Consider the following 16676-nt stretch of genomic DNA (forward strand, 5'->3'; position numbering starts at 1 on the left):
ACACTTTTGAACTTTACAAATTAGCTTTCCAAAGGTCATTCTCTTATTGCTGGATGGTTCTTATAATAAAAGCCTTTGGGTCAGCTGTAGAAAGAAATAAAAGTCACTGTTGCATCCATGTGAATGATAAGCCATGTTAATGTAAATAACAAAATGTAAAGTAAAGCTGCAGGGCTATTGCAACTTTGCATGCTGAGATGGTGTGCTATAATCAGGGAATGCTGCAGCAATTTCCTGCATGCATGTAGGTGTTTTCAGGGCTGTCAAGTTACAGATCACTTCTTGTGCCTCTAGTTGGTAATGGACAACACACCAATTATATGTCATGTTGCCCTTTATCATGTGTAGAACCCACAATGAAAATATCATGTACATTGAATGATCTTTTGCGCACAATGTCTGTTCTTGTTACCGGTACATGATGCTCTGACTGTGGCCTGGCATTGGCATTTAGTTGTATTTATGCGTGGAGTCTTATCAAGAATGCCTAGTGTGGAGCAGATTGGACAGTGTGCATTTGAGTTGGTTACTAAATGGCACTAAAATTTACTCTTGACTTCAAAATGGTGGATATCCTTTTTGGTTTAGGACTTGCCTACAATTTTATCTGTACTTCTTAATGTGTGACGTGTTTACCAAACCCTTAAAATAATACAGAATTAAGAATTTTTAAAACGTGTCACAGGCCTAGCTAGTATTAATAAATAGAACTGACCCAGTGTCAGTGCTTAGTCCTAATGAACTTAAAAATAACACCTTACTTGAGCAAACAATGATATGTATGGGTGTTTCCTATTTTTCATTCAAGAAACCTGATTATCTACTTTAATTCATCTGAAAAAAAATATGTGTTTAGGATTTATATTGACTTCTGTCCTTCTATGACTCAGTGCTGAACCTGACACTGATTGACCTCCCGGGAATGACTAAGGTTGCTGTAGGAGATCAGCCACAAGACATAGAGCACCAGATCAGGGATATGCTGTTGCAATTCATTACCAAGGAAAGCTGTCTGATCCTGGCAGTCACTCCTGCCAACACTGATCTGGCCAACTCTGATGCTTTGAAGATTGCAAAGGAGGTGGACCCACAGGGTAAGCGTGCATCTTTGTAGTAGTCTAACATTCAAAGAGCAGGCCTCCAAACCCAAAGTTTTAATTAATACACTTTAACATTGCATGTTATGATGCCTATTACCTTACCTTTAATCTGCTACTCCTGTTTCATCTGCACTTTAGTGTGGAGCAAGTCTCCACATCTTATTTGGCCTCTGCCAGTGATGAAAGACACTGATGTAATATGTATTGTTGTGAACTGTTTGGAGTTACCAGGATTTGTGATTTAATTACACATAACATGTGATTTGAGTATCATTACATAGTTATACACAAACATCACCTCACTAAAGTAATAACACAAAAATCCCCTAATTTTCATGTAAATGGAGAGCACATTGACTAGTTGCTTGAAATGTGTAGTGAACTATGGTTACAAACCCAATTCCAAAAAGTGTTGGGACGCTGTGTAAAATGTAACTTAAAAAAATGAAATGATTTTTAAATCTCATAAACCTATATTTTATTTACAATAGAACACAAAACAAAGCTCATTTAAAATGGACTGAGGCAAAGTGAAAAACTTTTCTGAGGTCAGGCAAATCAATTAAAAACATTTGCTGTATTATTAAATCAAAAATATGGTAAAGAAGACCCAGGACTGATGAGCATCTGAATTCCTAAAAGTTCAAAGTAGGGATCCTACACCGTAGTAAACATGGCCCTGTCTCAGGTTGTTGTTGTTGTTGTTGGACATTTGCTGCCATCAAATTAATTTTCTTTTTTTTCCCTTAAATTAGTACCTTTTCCCAGTTAGACACATAACATGTTTTTATAGTCTTATCTGAATGAAATATCACTCTGAGATTTGTAAATCATAAGAATTTATTTCCATGTTGGTTACAAATATCACATTTCTGAACGTTTGTATAACTACACTTAATTATGTGCAGGTCTGCGTACCATTGGTGTTATAACAAAACTGGATCTGATGGACGAAGGGACAGATGCGAAGGATATTTTTGAAAATAAACTTCTGCCACTGCGAAGGGGTGAGGATTATGCACATACTTACAGGAATATGCATTTACTTGGCTTTAATTTTACACCTGGAATGACTCTATGTGTGCGTGTGCGTGTGTGTGTAGGTTACATAGGTGTGGTGAACCGCAGTCAGAAAGACATTGATGGGAGGAAAGACATTCGTGCTGCTCTGGCTGCTGAGAGAAAGTTCTTCTTGTCTCACCCAGCCTATAGACACATGGCAGAACGCATGGGTACACCACATCTACAGAAAGCACTTAACCAGGTTTGCTAGTGGTTGGCTTTTTAAATTTTGTTTTAAAAAATGTTATCTTATCTCTGCCATGCCACCGATATCCTAAAAATAAAAGGCTACCTTTTTTTCTATAGCAATTGACCAACCACATCAGGGATACCCTGCCTGGTCTGCGCAGTAAGTTGCAGAGTCAGCTTCTCTCCCTAGAGAAGGAGGTTGAGGAGTACAAGAACTTCCGTCCAGATGACCCGACACGGAAGACCAAGGCTTTGTTGCAGTACGTGCAAATTAATATTTCTCCTGAGAGAAATACAAACAGCATCATTAATTATCTTGTGCTGAAATAAAAGTAGAAAGGTTGTGATAAAATGCGTGTTTTACTTAAAATCAATACCACTTTTTTGTACCATTGATGTTAAGTGCTGTTATTACAGATAAATTTGTTTTAATGAACAGCAAGCAGGGTATTCACAAAGCTACATGTGTCCTTCATCAGGATGGTGCAGCAGTTTGGTGTGGACTTTGAGAAGTGCATTGAAGGCTCCGGGGACCAGGTGGACACCAATGAGCTTTCGGGTGGTGCCAAGATCAACCGCCTCTTTCATGAGCGCTTCCCCTTTGAACTAGTCAAGGTTAGTACTGTGGCATAACATGCATAAAACAAGCAGTCGGACTAGGGATGGGTATCGAAAACCGGTTCTTGTTGAGGACCGGTTCCCACTGTTTCAATTCCTAAGAATTGTTTGCCATTTTTGCAAACGATTTCCTTATCGATTCCAGTCGTCCCGAAGGACGTCACCACGTTGCGGAGCGTCATTTACCTGGCAGGAAACATGGCGGCTCAAATGCTCAAAAGTTTGGTTATACTTTACGAGAACGGATGTCAACAGGGCAACTTGCAAAGTAGATATTTCATTTAAAGGAGGAAACACTACGAATATGCAAAAGCATTTGCTCACAAAACACGCGATGACCTTAATGAATGTCACGTTTTTAATTCCGCTCCGGACGCGTGAATCTCAACCCAGCAGCGGTAACGGTAATGCGGCAGGTAAATAATCAACTAACAGTGCATATTATGTTAGTGAGATCTGCCTTATTACAAAACCTACTATTACTGTGCGCTGCATTTAGGTGACCATGATGAGAGAGACAGAGTCTGGCTGGCTCAGATGCTGGCAGTTCTCATTGCAGTTTACCGGTAGCGTCTCCTTTCAGGCCAGGATATACAAATGTCATGCACCCATTTGCCACAGCAGATGCCCCCGATTTTCGGTAAGTGAATGTGTTTAATTGTAGGCAGGGACATTACTGGATATTCTTGTGTAATTGCTACAGAATAATTTATGTTATACTTTGTTATTGCTACAGAAGAATATTTATTTTATTATTTTACATTTTTCCTGGGGACCCTGTGACACCCCGTTGAAGAGCCGTAGGCTGGATCTCTTAAGATCTCACTGTTGGGTTTGTAAGGCCATGTTACTCCTAAATTTCTATTTTCTTCAAAGAGAATATATAAAACAAAGTTTTAAGGTAATTGACCTCAGTGTTCTCCTTTTTTAAAAAGAATCGATAAAGAATTGAATCGTTAAACAGAATCGAAAATGGAATCGGAATCGTGAAAATCTTATCAATACCCATCCCTAAGTCGGACACAGGGAATCAATCATATTTAGATCAACATGTACTTGGAAAGTTTGGCTTCTAGGTTTGATTTACATACAAAAAACCCCAAAACAACTTTATATCTTTTCTTTTATCCAGATTGTTTTTGATGAGAAGGAGCTACGGCGAGAAATCAGCCATGCAATCAAGAATGTCCACGGTGTCAGGCAAGTGGAATGGGACAAAAAACATCCTCCTCCCTTTGAAAAAGAAACTCAATAATTGCCTCTTTTCTGCTTCAACCTTAAATACTGCTGTAGCCACACACTTGATTTTCTCCCTTCATCAGAGCTTTTATTTTACTGCAATTCAAATTTCCATAATCAAGCCTTGGAATCATAGACTAAAAGTACCAATTAAAATTGGTGTATTCAGTAAGTGTTGTATGAGAATTTTAAATTTTTCTACTTTTCCTCAGTGTTCTTTCAATCCCTTTATCTCCTCACTGCAAAGCCACCCACTCCTTTTTTTGTTACTGCCTGCCAAAGTATTCGGTTATAATGCGATTTTGTGTTACATGTATCTGTATTAGCTGCATTTGTGTTGTTGTGTATTCCTTAATGAAAATCTTCTGTCTGTCTTATCTCATTTGTCCTTGTGTGTTTTTAATTATACGCACATTCGGCCGTCTTTGGCACTTCATCTCCACTTCTCCTGTCATGTTTGTCAGTATTTACTTAGTATTTTTTATTTTATTAAATTTTTTTTTTTTTTTGGGGGGGGGGTGTCTCATCATCTGTGTGTGTGTGTGTGTGTGTGTATATAAATTATATTTTATTATTTTTTTTTTTTTACCAACATCTCTGTTAACTGTCCCATCTGTCTGCCGCTGTGCCTCTGTCTCTCTGTGCATCCTCAGAACGGGACTGTTCACTCCAGACCTGGCGTTTGAGGCCATCGTGAAAAAGCAGATCGTTAAGCTGAAAACGCCCTGTCTCAAATGTATCGATCTGGTCATTCAGGAGCTCATCAACACAGTCAGGCAGTGCACCAACAAGGTACTGCAGGTGGTCCAGCATCTCCCGACCCAGAGACATTGGGCGGGGGAAAGCATGGGTGTGCCAGAGGGTGAACTGACACAGGACATTAGCATCTTCTTAGAAGATGTAGAGAAGCCTCTGCTAAGCTACCAGTGTTTATAAGGAGGATAAAGAGGAAAGTTCTGTGCAGTTTGCCCTGGCTTCACCCAGCCCCATGAGCTCTGTGTGCAGGCAGCGCTGTCGTGTTTTGGAGTGTTGTGACGGGTAACGTGTTGTTGTGGATAAGAGATGTTTTCTGGACTGAACATCTCAAGTCTCTCCTGGACAAGCTGCAGGTCTCACAACTCGATGCAGAATGCCAGTGAAATATAGGGTGGTCTGTAAGGTGCAAATTTGGCATTAGTCATCACCATATTCACCTCATTTAAGAGCGACTAGCTAGTGAAGGAAGAGATGTGAAGTATACCTGCAGCTTGTCTTTAACCGCTGCTTGGTTTTGTCTGTTTGTGCCTAGAAATGACTAACTGAACAACAACTTCTCTTTTTATTTCCTCTTTTTTCCCTTTCCTCTCTTTTCAATTTTTCTTTCTTCAATTCCTGCCTCCTGCTGTCTCTCTACCTCCTTAACCAAATTCAATCGACCCAATGACCTCTCAGAACGGGGCTCTTCACCCCTGACCTGGCTTTCGAGGCGATTGTCAAAAAGCAGATCCTCAAACTCAAAGAGCCCAGCCTTAAATGTGTGGACCTGGTGGTTTCTGAGCTCACCGCACTCGTCATGAAGTGTGCAGTTAAGGTAACCAGGGACACACCAGCCAGGAACATGGCATTTAAAAAAAGGGATTCATTTTCTTTGTAAATGTGTATCACCGTCATCGAGTTTTCACCCCAGTGAAATCAACTCCAGACAACTCTTTGCCACCACACCATCTGTGTCCACTGCATTGAATGTGTGCATCCTCCCCCTGCCGTCTTCGTACTTTTAGAAGTTGCCACGCCATTTGGCATCTTCTTGGCGTGTCAGATTTGCTCACATTTGAAATATTAAACACAACTATAAATTTCCACCAGCTGTCTCCCACGTGCTGCTGGACCTAAGCATCAGCTCATTAGAGCATTTTTTCCCCCCCACCTCCACATTGCTTCTGGTCTGTCTGAGCAGAGGCGAGCCCACCGCTGCTCCCTTTCTGACCCACATGACAGACTGACATTCTGTTATCTGCTGAACCGGATGGAAAGGGAACAATGTGAGTCGGGGTGGGGGGGCTGAGATGATATTCAGAGCCCTAAGGGCTCTGTGGGTGCTGTGACAGCTTGAATGAAGCGTTTCCATAGCAACAACTCTACACTACCATCTTGTGGACAGATGAAGGCTCTGCATCTAAAGACATGATTTAAAAAAAAAAAATAAATCTGCTCTGTTACCCAGGCATCCATAGTCCCTGTCTTTTTCTCTGCCTCACCCACCCTGCTATTTCTCATCCAGTCTTCATTAATATAACTACTACAGTCAGCTAGAGACGACTGTTTTACACACACTCACAAAAATACAGGATTATGCCAACAACAAATATCGAGTGCGACAAAATTGGATCTTTTGTGAAGTCATCTCTGGCTGATTCTGCCACCTTATATAACAGACGGTCATTGTGGCTTTAAAGTCTGTTTATGTGCGTGTGCTGGATTGTGATTGCCTGGATATGTGTGACACTGCAATGTCACTTGACTATCTCTTTCCCTTTTCTTTGTTTCCTACTTATTTTCACTTCTCACTCCTGTTTCTCTCTGATACTTATTGGTAAGTCTTATTAAGCTCAAGCTCACATGTAAGTGTGCATGTGTCTCAGTTCAAGGCCGCAGTTATGTGTTTTTGTTGCCTTTCAGCTCAACTCCTACCCCAGACTGAGAGAGGAGACTGAGAGAATTGTCACAACTCATGTCAGAGAAAGAGAAGGGAAGGCCAAGGACCAGGTGAGATGCTGGCATGCTGATTAAACATTAGTTATCATTTTTCACATGCAAAAAATGCATCTACAGTTCCTGTGTAACCTCAGTCCAGTAGTTGTATGTTTTTTTTTTTTTTTTAAACCTGTCCTGTCAAACTTTTTTTTTTCTTTTCTTTGTTGTGCCGAACATATTTTTGCTTTCCCAAGTAGAGCACAGTAGACTGTGTATGCTATTTTATTTATTTACGTTATTATTCATATTAATGTCCTGTGGTTGTTACGCTGGAGCAGACTGGGGGTAAAGGCCAGATAGGTGAAAGATGAGAGAAGAAAGCAGAGAACTAGAAAAAGAAAAGAGAGAAGAGAAAAAATAGCAAAGAATGGGATCGGGAGGGGGGTCGAGAGTGAAGTAAACAGACACGCTGGGTCTCCAACTGCTGTTTCTGTAACAAAGCACACACTGATGATACATGGCACCAAAAAGACAAAACAGAGGGAGGTACACAAACAGATATACCATTTTGCTGACAGAGAGAAAGACAGAGACAGACAGGGAGAAAGACAGAGACCCTCCAAGGGGGCAGGCCAGCAAACACACCAAAATGCCCAGTCACGCACCCCAGAGCCACCAAGCGCACGAGGAGGTGGGGGGGAGTGACACATGAAGTTATGATATAAGTATAATTAATAAATATTATAGTTTGTAATGTGAAGAAGTTCATAGTTATTGTTTTTTACTGTTATTATTGTATTACATTGTTGCTTTTTAATACCATTTTTATATTGTTAAGCACTTTGTGCAGCATCGGCTGTTTGAAATGTGCTATATAAATAAATTTGACCTTGACCTTAACATTTTAACACCTAGCATTAACTGTATCAATGACTCATCGAGCATTTTTAGTTTCTACATCTGCTGATCTTCCATCTGAAACACGAAGAAGCACATTTTTCCTTTTTAAAAACACCCTTAATCTCCCTGCAATTCTTTATCGGTAATTTAAGGTCATGCTATGCTAGTTGCCCTCTTGGTGTCTGCATGCATTCTTCCCAGTGACGCACAACCATGTTATAAAATGTTTTGTCTCAAGTCTATTCATATTTGTGGTTATCAGAGCTGCAGGTGGATGCATACATTTAAGAAAAAAAAACAGATGCCTGTTATATCCTGTATATTAGAACACTGCATGCATTATCAGGTTCTGCTAAATTTTCACAGAAATCTGGCTTCTGAGAGAGAAGGAAAAACGTATTTATTTCGTTTCAGGTTTAAATTGTCCACGCTAGAGTTTCAGTCCTGGTAGCAACACTTTTAACCAGAAATCAAAACAAGTTGAGCTGAAATTCCTATTCTCAACTCCACTGCATCACTAATGCAGTACTGATGGGCTGTATCACAATGACTGTGTGAATTTAGTTTTAAATGTCAGGGTTTATTTTTGTTCAGTGTGTAATATCACAAGGGAGACTTTCTATTTTGTGCTCACTGTAATTGGTGTTTAATTGTGACCTCTCCCTCTTAATCATAACTTTCTGCTAAGGTTCTGCTGCTGATTGACATTGAGCTGTCCTACATCAACACCAACCATGAGGACTTCATAGGCTTTGCTAAGTAAGTACCCCTCTCACCTCCACCTTCTCCAGCCCAATTTACAGCCTGCTGTCTGTGACAAGTGTCTCACTGAGGGCAAGTTTGATGAACTTTAATTTGCCTTTTGTCTGAACGTGTGGTTCCATTGATTTTTTTTTTTTTCTTGATTTTTTTTTTTTTTTTTTTAAAAAAAGAAAAGACATGTAATACGATAACTTTCAGCAATCAATACGCATGCAATCCAGCTCTCACTTTAGACCCTTGACAATCACTGCACTGCTCCTGATTCCAGTCATTTCCTATAATAAGTTTGTGTCCATAGATGATTGTCTGAAAATGCTAGCCAAGGCACTATGTAGCTTGTTTTCCCTTCCATAGTTTTCCGTGGCGTCTGTCATATAAATGGCACGCACACAGCAGTCTGGCTCACAGCTCTGCACACTTTCAGTAGAATGTGCATGTGTCGTATACTGATTAACTATGAGAGAGCAAACCCGTTGGTTTGGTTTGAAATTGGAGAGTGAGGTAATTATGCATTTTTAGAGAAACTAGTTTCTGCTCTCTAGTTTCTAGTCACATGGTTGTGGAGAAGTCCCAATGAAAAGCAGAGGAGCGATAGATGGGGTAAAGATTACTGGAGTCAACAGCAAGTCGATGAGTGGGTAAAGACTTCACAAAAAGTGTTAGTTTGTGTCAAATCAAAGTAGGCGGCTTAAGCCAAACCGAACATCTGTGTTACCTCCCGCTGATGGTATTGGATGTTAGCAAGCTTACAGGGTTGCAGTTGGATGATTTGGACTATTGAGTGCAGAGCTCCAGCTTATAATTACATACATGTTGTAAACTACTGTGCCTCAGTGTGCAGCATGCCAATTAGTCATTTAGCACATATCTCTCCCTCTCAGTAAAGTGGATGTTACATTGATCAAGGTCACTTTAGATGCCGACTTCTCCCCACTGCATGCAGCATTACTTGCTGAGCCTCCAAACAAAGTCAAGCATGCTCGGTTGCTTGACTATAAACACTACTTATGTTGGCAATGAAGAGAGAAAGTGCTGACGTTTTACTGCATTGACTTTAGATGCTTTTGTGCACTGGAAACTAATTTGCACATTGCAAAGTGTTCACTGCGTTTGTGGTATATCCCTAAGCAGTTTGTGGTTGAATTCGTGTTCTTTTTAGCATAGTAGTTACAGTAGCATGTAGTTGAGTGACGCTTCCCTGCTCTGTGTGGGTTGTTTCATTGACCAATAACAAAGCAAGCCCCAGAGTGTGTGCGTGTGTGAAGGTTTATCCTCTGCATGGCAAGCGGATTGATGAAACTTGTCGGCGGTAAGCAAGGGCTGTTTAACGGTTCTCATGACATCACTTTCAGTCTTGACTACAGAAGGCTGGATGATGGTAGCTCCCCAGTGTACGGCAACAACAGGTGGGCAAACAGAAAAGATTGAGGGTTTTGTCTTATAGCATTTGTAAGACCATTATAGTCCCCATGTAGTGCAAATTCTTCCCCAGCCTACTTCCACATCCATGTGTGTATGTATTGGTTCAATAATAATGACGCCATGAACATCTTAGGTAAACCCACACAAGTCACTTGTGAATACTTGTGTATTTTAGAGATGTGGTATAAGGTGTGTTGTGATCTCTTTATGTGATGACAGTGCTCAGCAGAGGAACACGGCTGCGAACAAGAAGAGGGCCATACCGAACCAGGTATGTTTGCTCGGTCAGCTTTTCACCAATCCCAGATTTAATCTTCCTTTACTGACGCCTCCCATTACCAACCTGTTAATAAACCTAGTGAGCATACCTGACATAACTTAGCAGTGATAAAGACCCTTGGCCATTAATCTATCTTGACCTACCTAACTGTTAATGACACTGACTGTATCCAGTCCCAATCTTTTCTAATCCTCATGTTCAACTGGCTGGTCTTTGCCAATATTGTTACAAAGCTGGTACCTCTCCTTTTCTATTTTATTCAGTGTTTTGTTGAAAAGTTTGTTTAAATTGTAAAGTGTATTTGAGGCAATTTTTAATATGATTGTATTCCCGCTAATTAGCCTCAATGGCATTTTCAGTAAGGGGAGAGTTGCCTTAGTGAACTTAAAGAAGACCCTGCTTCACTGCTTTATTGTTATTTATTTATTTATTTTTAACGAGCATTTGTCTCTGGCTGTTATTAATTGCTGTTTGCATGTGATCTAGGCATGATGGTGTGAAGCAAAGTAGCAATTGATCCCCAAATTATATTGATTGTTTTGCCTTCCCATTAACTCACAAGCATCCTTTGCTACAGAATACAGAATGTGCATGGATCCTGCACCTATCAACTGAGCAACAAATATGACATAACCAAATTGTGGTATACTTGAAGTAATTCTAATTGCATGTAATTCTCTTGCTCTCTCTTTCTCTCTATACCTCTTTCTCCTCTCTCTTCATCTTCCTTTCTCTGGTTGCCAAATGGATTTCCTCTGTTTTCCTCCTGTGTGTGTGCACTTCCTTCAAACTGTCATTCCTGCCATTTTACCATCTTCTTTTCAACCTTCCTCATTACTGCTTCACTCCTCTTCTTCTCCTCTTTCCTCCTACATCTTGTCCTTCATCTTCATTTCTTTGCTTCCTTACCTTATTTATTTTGGCTTTGATTTTATACTACTCCCCCTTTTTTTTTTTTTTTTTTTTTTTGGCTTTAATCTCCCCCCTCCCCCCCTCCTGTTACTGCAGGGTGAGATTCTGGTAAGTACCCCTCAAACCCACACCCTGCCCGGGGCAGTAGGGGTAACTCATGCAGAAGAACTGAGGCCATCACAGAAAGGTCAGCTGGTATAGTTAGGCTTCAAAAACAGGCTGCTATGAAATAACTGTTTAAACAGCTAGCTATAGCAAATAGCACTTTATACTTTCATCATAATGAATTGTTGTACCTCTCTGCAGCTTGACGCACTAGGAGAGGTCTACGAGGAAAAGGTAGAGTCTCAGGACTGACTTAAAGTGATATCAATTACAATTCTGACATCAGCACGCAGTCCAGTAATTTGGACTATCTTTAGAGTAACACTCGGCACATTGACTTCTGTAATTCATCACTTTAATATGACAGTAATTGTCATTAATTCTACATTTTGGTTGCTACTAACATTTTCTCTATTGAATAATATGAAAAAAATATGAATTATTTTGTGCCCATAAAGGCTTTTGGCACTTGGCAGTGCTTTGTTCTCTTTGTTAAGGACCAGAGAAAGATAACAAGGAACTCTTCCACCAGTAACCGTGGAGGCGTCAGTTCTCCTGTCCTTGGGTTTTTACCTCTGCTGCTGCCTCATGCATGGTGACTCAAAAGTTTGCCTTGTGGAAATCATCCGAAGTGTCGCTGGGGACAAAATGGGTATTGAGAGTGGAACAAATAATAATAATAATAATAATTACTCATTTCCTTTATGGATTGGTTGTTAGATTAAATTCATTACATTCTAAAAGATACCTTCTTACTAATCAAAGCTGTATTTGTACTATGATTGATTATGACTTTGGGATTTCTTTAATTAAATGAAATGTTTTGGGGGTTTTGGTCATTTTGATTTTCTTTTTTTAATATTTGACAAGACAAATTCAAAATGTCATTATTTTTATTTTTTTACACCAATCCTATGAATTTCTTTCCTTTGACTCTGATGTAATCTAACACCTTTAATTAACCATTGCATCACAAAAATTTAGATTTAACTGACTACAGAAACAAGAACATCTCACCTGTGAAATCCTCACATCGCTTATGCAAGCTTACATTAAAACAGGAAGCAGTATTTCTACCTGCCTTAAATCCTCTGGATTTAAGTCCTTTTATTGCTCTGAAAAGTTACGTTATGTTCATGCCAAGGCAAACTACCACGACTAGCTTCTGCATTCCTAACTCCTCTCCCATGTTTATGTTGGCGCTTTTGAACCAATTAACCTTTATTTCCCATTGCTCACTCCAGTCCTCTCCTGTGTGGAAAAGGAGTGCAGGAGAGAGGTCTAAAGCAGGTTTTGAAATGGACATTTCCACTTAGATGCAGTCTGCAAAAAAGCACACTTCTCAAAGATAGTTTCACATACTGCACTTGAAATGCATGAAGCTCTGTGTGAGAAAATGGAGAGACCATGGTTACACTGGTTTCTCCATAATGCATGGACTCTTCCTAAATTGATTCCCTCTCCAGCTCTCCACTTCAGATTTTTCTTTGCTTTTAAATTTTTTGTCCCGCTTGTGATCTCTGCTAACTCCGTCCATCTGCTTGGCTCTGTGTTTAATCTCCTTCGCTACAAATCACTTTTCCTTCTTTACCTCTTTCTTTTAAAATCAAGTAATTAACACTCTTTTCTCAAAGTTCAGCTAAACCCATTAACAATGCTGCTCTCTAACTTCCAGTGCATAGGCTAGGCTTTACTGACCCGCTGGCATTAACATACCACCGTCGACCTTTGGTTTTTGACTTTGTATCAGAGCAGCCATGCTGTGGGTACTATCAGGACCCATTTGGTCATTTCCTTACTGTGGACTATAGACAATGAGGCCTACATCCCTCTTTTCAACCTTGTAATGCTTTTGTATATAGTCATCCATATTACATGTGTGTATATACTAGATAAATGTGCATGTTTTTCTGTTCTTTAGTCACTCCATTTTGTCATAGTTTAGCATTTTCAGATTCTCTCTTTTGTGATACCTAGTTAAGTAAATTAGATTTGTTTAGGTACAATGTTTAATATGTACATAAAAAGAAAAAAACACAAACATACCAAGGCCCAGCAGGTAAGCGGGTAAGGTTTTATTGTTGTTAAATCCCATAATTAATGGAACTTTATGGGGTCCACATTTCGCCAGTGCATGAACCTCATTGTTAAAGCTTTCCCTCAATCCTCCTGGTACCCCTCTCTCCCTACAACCCTTCTCCGTCATATTCTCCTGACCATACAGGTGATCAGGAAAGGCTGGCTAACCATCAACATCAGCATCATGAAAGGAGGCTCCAAGGAATACTGGTTTGTCCTGACTGCTGAGTCCCTGTCCTGGTACAAAAATGAGGAGGTGAGAAGAGTTGCTGTGTGGTTAAGATGCTGCTGCTAATATAAACTATCCCAAATGAGGATTTGGTGTCATTTCCCAGCCTAGCCTAACCAATGTGCAGACTACTGTTCAGCTGCAGCCTGATGAACAGGTAGTCTGAACACTGGGCAGGCGAGGTGGGGGTTGAGGGGTGAGAAGGACTCTGATGGGAGGAAGGACCCAGAGGTCATTACGTCTGCATGCTGCAACTGTAGGACCGAGGACACAAAGAGTAAATATTATCTCAGTAATCATACATATGAAGAAAAAGCCACGTGTATATAGGAACTGCTTATTACTAAAACAACAGAAAACTTAAAATTTAAGTTTTTTGTGTGAAAATGCAGCATTACATGAAACATTTTAACCATTACAACAATATGTTTAAAGTGACTCAGGCGAGTGACTCGTGCCAGCCCCTCTTGGCTAAACAGCAGTGTCTAAATATGTTTTGTAGAAAAGATATGTACTGAGTCTCGAATTCAAGGAAAGGAGACAAATGTTCACTCCAAGAAGCATGCGTACCCTGATGGATAAACTTAAAATGATCAGACTTAACTGATTTAACTAAAATGAAAGTTTGAATACTTTTAATAGCATGAAATTCATAAAAAAAAAATCATCACATTGCTCACCCACTTGATCGTCCTTAGTTGTATCCATTCTTCCACCAAGATTATTATTATTTTTTTTTTAAAAAAGAAGTCATCATTTAAAATGTACACACACACACACACACACAAACGTTAACTGAAAGGGCGTCCTCACGTTGGTAGCCTTTTGTGAAAAGTCGAAGAGAAAGGAGCGGTACGATGGTGGAGGCAAACTGACGTGGCAGGCGGGCTGAAATGTTCCAGCCGGGATCTGACTTTGGAATTTGCAGGAAATCGTACTGGGTTACGGGGGCCAGAGCAGAGGGAGGGGGTGATTGTGTGTACAAGTGTGCATGTGTGTAGACACTTGTTCACATGAGTCAGCCTAAATGATTTAGGAATTGGGTGTGCAAGTGCGTCGTTATGCACACGCACAAAGTTCAGTTTTATGTATTTGTTCGCTTTAGTCAGGCTTGTCTGTTTGTTTGTCTTTGCACGTGCAGTTAAAGACTTAGCCCCTGTTTTTTGTTTTTTTTTTTCTTTTCTTTTTTTGCGAGTGTGTATGTGTCGTGAGGGCGGGGAATCATGAGGAACTGAGTGATGTAACTCTTGGGCCTGCACCCCGCTCTCTGTGGTTGTGCAGACATAAATGCTTCCAGATGTCTTTGCTCAACAGCGAAAGCTGGCACCCCATCCCCCTAGAGCTCCCTCATGCTCCTCCTCCTCACACTCATCATGCATTTCTTCATCCCACCAGCCTGGTGGTCGTCCACACAGAGGAAATGCATTCCATCATGTCTGCTCATTGGTGTCGAAGTATCAGAGCAACGCTCTGTGATTTTCATCTACAGCCTACAGTTGAAATCAGAGCTCTTCAACCCTACATAGTATGTAGGGGTTACACATCAAATCATTTAGAAGTTCTATAAGTAACATTTTTGAGTTAAGTGAAATATTCAAACAGAGAACATTTTCTGTGGTATTTAAAGAAAGCAAATGAAGAACTGAAAAAGAGTAAGGGTTTTTGTTTCCCACAGAGAAATTAGAATTTGAAAAGGCCTCCAAAGTTTGGGGGGAATACCAGAAAAATTTGATGCCATTAAGGACAAAGAAGGCTCTCTATAAAATCCCAACCTGATGAATAATTTTTCTACTAGTCTGCTTTGAGGAAAGCTTCATATGTTTTAGTACCATCGGTCATTTTCTGAAAACTTGACTCTGAAATTTATTTTTGAATTTTATTTGTTTTTCAATGCTTTTGTAAATTTCAGTAAATGTTATTCACATCATGAGAAATGTCTTGACTATTGGGAGGTTTAAAAAATTTCACTACAGCACTGTGTAGAAGTCCTTATGTGTTCTCTGTTATATGTTCAAGGTTTGCCTGTTATTATTACTTTGTGTCGTGTGTAAAAACGTTTTTTTCTCATGCTAGGAAAAAGAAAAGAAGTATATGCTTCCCTTGGATAACCTGAAGCTCAGAGATGTTGAGAAAGGCTTTATGTCCACAAAGCACATCTTTGCAATCTTCAACACTGAACAGAGGTCAGTCGTGTTAATAATAAAACCCGTACTTGTTGACCGGTATTCCTGCAGGCCTATCTTTTCCTTATGTGTGCATGAATTTGTGTATTGGAGTGAGGCTACACACAGCCACTTGTTTATCTCTACAGGAACGTGTACAAGGATCTTCGCCAAATAGAACTGGCATGTGATACTCAGGACGATGTGGACAGCTGGAAAGCGTCTTTCCTCAGGGCTGGAGTTTATCCAGAAAAGGACCAGGTATGTAACAAAGTATTTCTGTTTGACTGGTTCTTTTCCATTAAAGAACCAGAAAGCATTCATAATCAAGCACAGAGTTTGGACTTACTGTGCAACTATAAACACTCTATAGCGCTTTTTCTCTCTTTACATTTTCAGGAGAATTTTCATATCTGCTCCTATTACAGGAAGTAGATGTGTGTAGGCTATAATTCTGCTTCATCTTTGCTGTTTTGTGTTTTGATGTTGTGGTTAAGGAGGAGAATGAAGAGCCTTGCCCTGCAGATACATTCTCCATGGATCCTCAGTTGGAACGGCAGGTGGAAACCATACGCAACCTGGTGGACTCGTACATCAGCATCATAAACAAATCTATCAGAGATCTTGTGCCCAAGACCATCATGCATCTCATGATCAACAGCGTAAGTTCAGCAGTTCTCACCACCAGACCAAAGTAATTGACTAGACTCGAAATACGCTAGAAGTAGAGTTATCCAATTACATTGGAAAATTTCTTTTGGGGGGAAAGGTTTGTTTTTATAAGTTGGGCATAGCAGTGTGCAATTTCTCTGACGGAGCAGTGATCATGTTGCGGTGGGCCATACTGTGGGAAGTGACATGCGTATTTAAGTTACAAAGTTATGCAGTTGCACCATGAAATGGGTTCAATCGGTTGATAGTTGCAGAAAACAGTTGGTGCCCAC

General features: G+C 40.1%; 1 protein-coding gene across 7 annotated transcripts in view; it reads left to right on the forward strand.

The window, feature by feature from the left end:
* dnm2a (dynamin 2a) overlaps positions 1 to 16676 on the forward strand; it is a 31396-nt gene that overhangs the window by 10360 nt on the left and 4360 nt on the right. Inside the window, exons 4-19 of one of the 7 annotated variants that reach the window (XM_085454439.1) lie at positions 891 to 1094; positions 2009 to 2107; positions 2204 to 2364; positions 2469 to 2611; positions 2831 to 2966; positions 4102 to 4169; positions 4862 to 5000; positions 6867 to 6953; positions 8470 to 8540; positions 9896 to 9949; positions 10185 to 10236; positions 11254 to 11265; positions 13487 to 13597; positions 15644 to 15753; positions 15882 to 15993; positions 16230 to 16394. In XM_085454439.1, coding sequence (XP_085310565.1) covers positions 891 to 1094; positions 2009 to 2107; positions 2204 to 2364; positions 2469 to 2611; positions 2831 to 2966; positions 4102 to 4169; positions 4862 to 5000; positions 6867 to 6953; positions 8470 to 8540; positions 9896 to 9949; positions 10185 to 10236; positions 11254 to 11265; positions 13487 to 13597; positions 15644 to 15753; positions 15882 to 15993; positions 16230 to 16394 — 1724 coding nt within the window. Of the gene's footprint in view, positions 1 to 890; positions 1095 to 2008; positions 2108 to 2203; positions 2365 to 2468; positions 2612 to 2830; positions 2967 to 4101; positions 4170 to 4861; positions 5001 to 5639; positions 5779 to 6866; positions 6954 to 8469; positions 8541 to 9895; positions 9950 to 10184; positions 10237 to 11253; positions 11266 to 11463; positions 11497 to 13486; positions 13598 to 15643; positions 15754 to 15881; positions 15994 to 16229; positions 16395 to 16676 lie in introns of all 7 variants that reach the window. The other 6 variants (XM_085454437.1, XM_085454444.1, XM_085454440.1 and 3 more) reach the window with 6 other exon arrangements.

Source organism: Copadichromis virginalis, linkage group LG4, assembly GCF_057382275.1.
Source record: "Copadichromis virginalis isolate Kocher_CV1m ecotype Utaka linkage group LG4, C_Virginalis_male_GT1.1, whole genome shotgun sequence".
NCBI classification, from domain to species: domain Eukaryota; kingdom Metazoa; phylum Chordata; class Actinopteri; order Cichliformes; family Cichlidae; genus Copadichromis; species Copadichromis virginalis.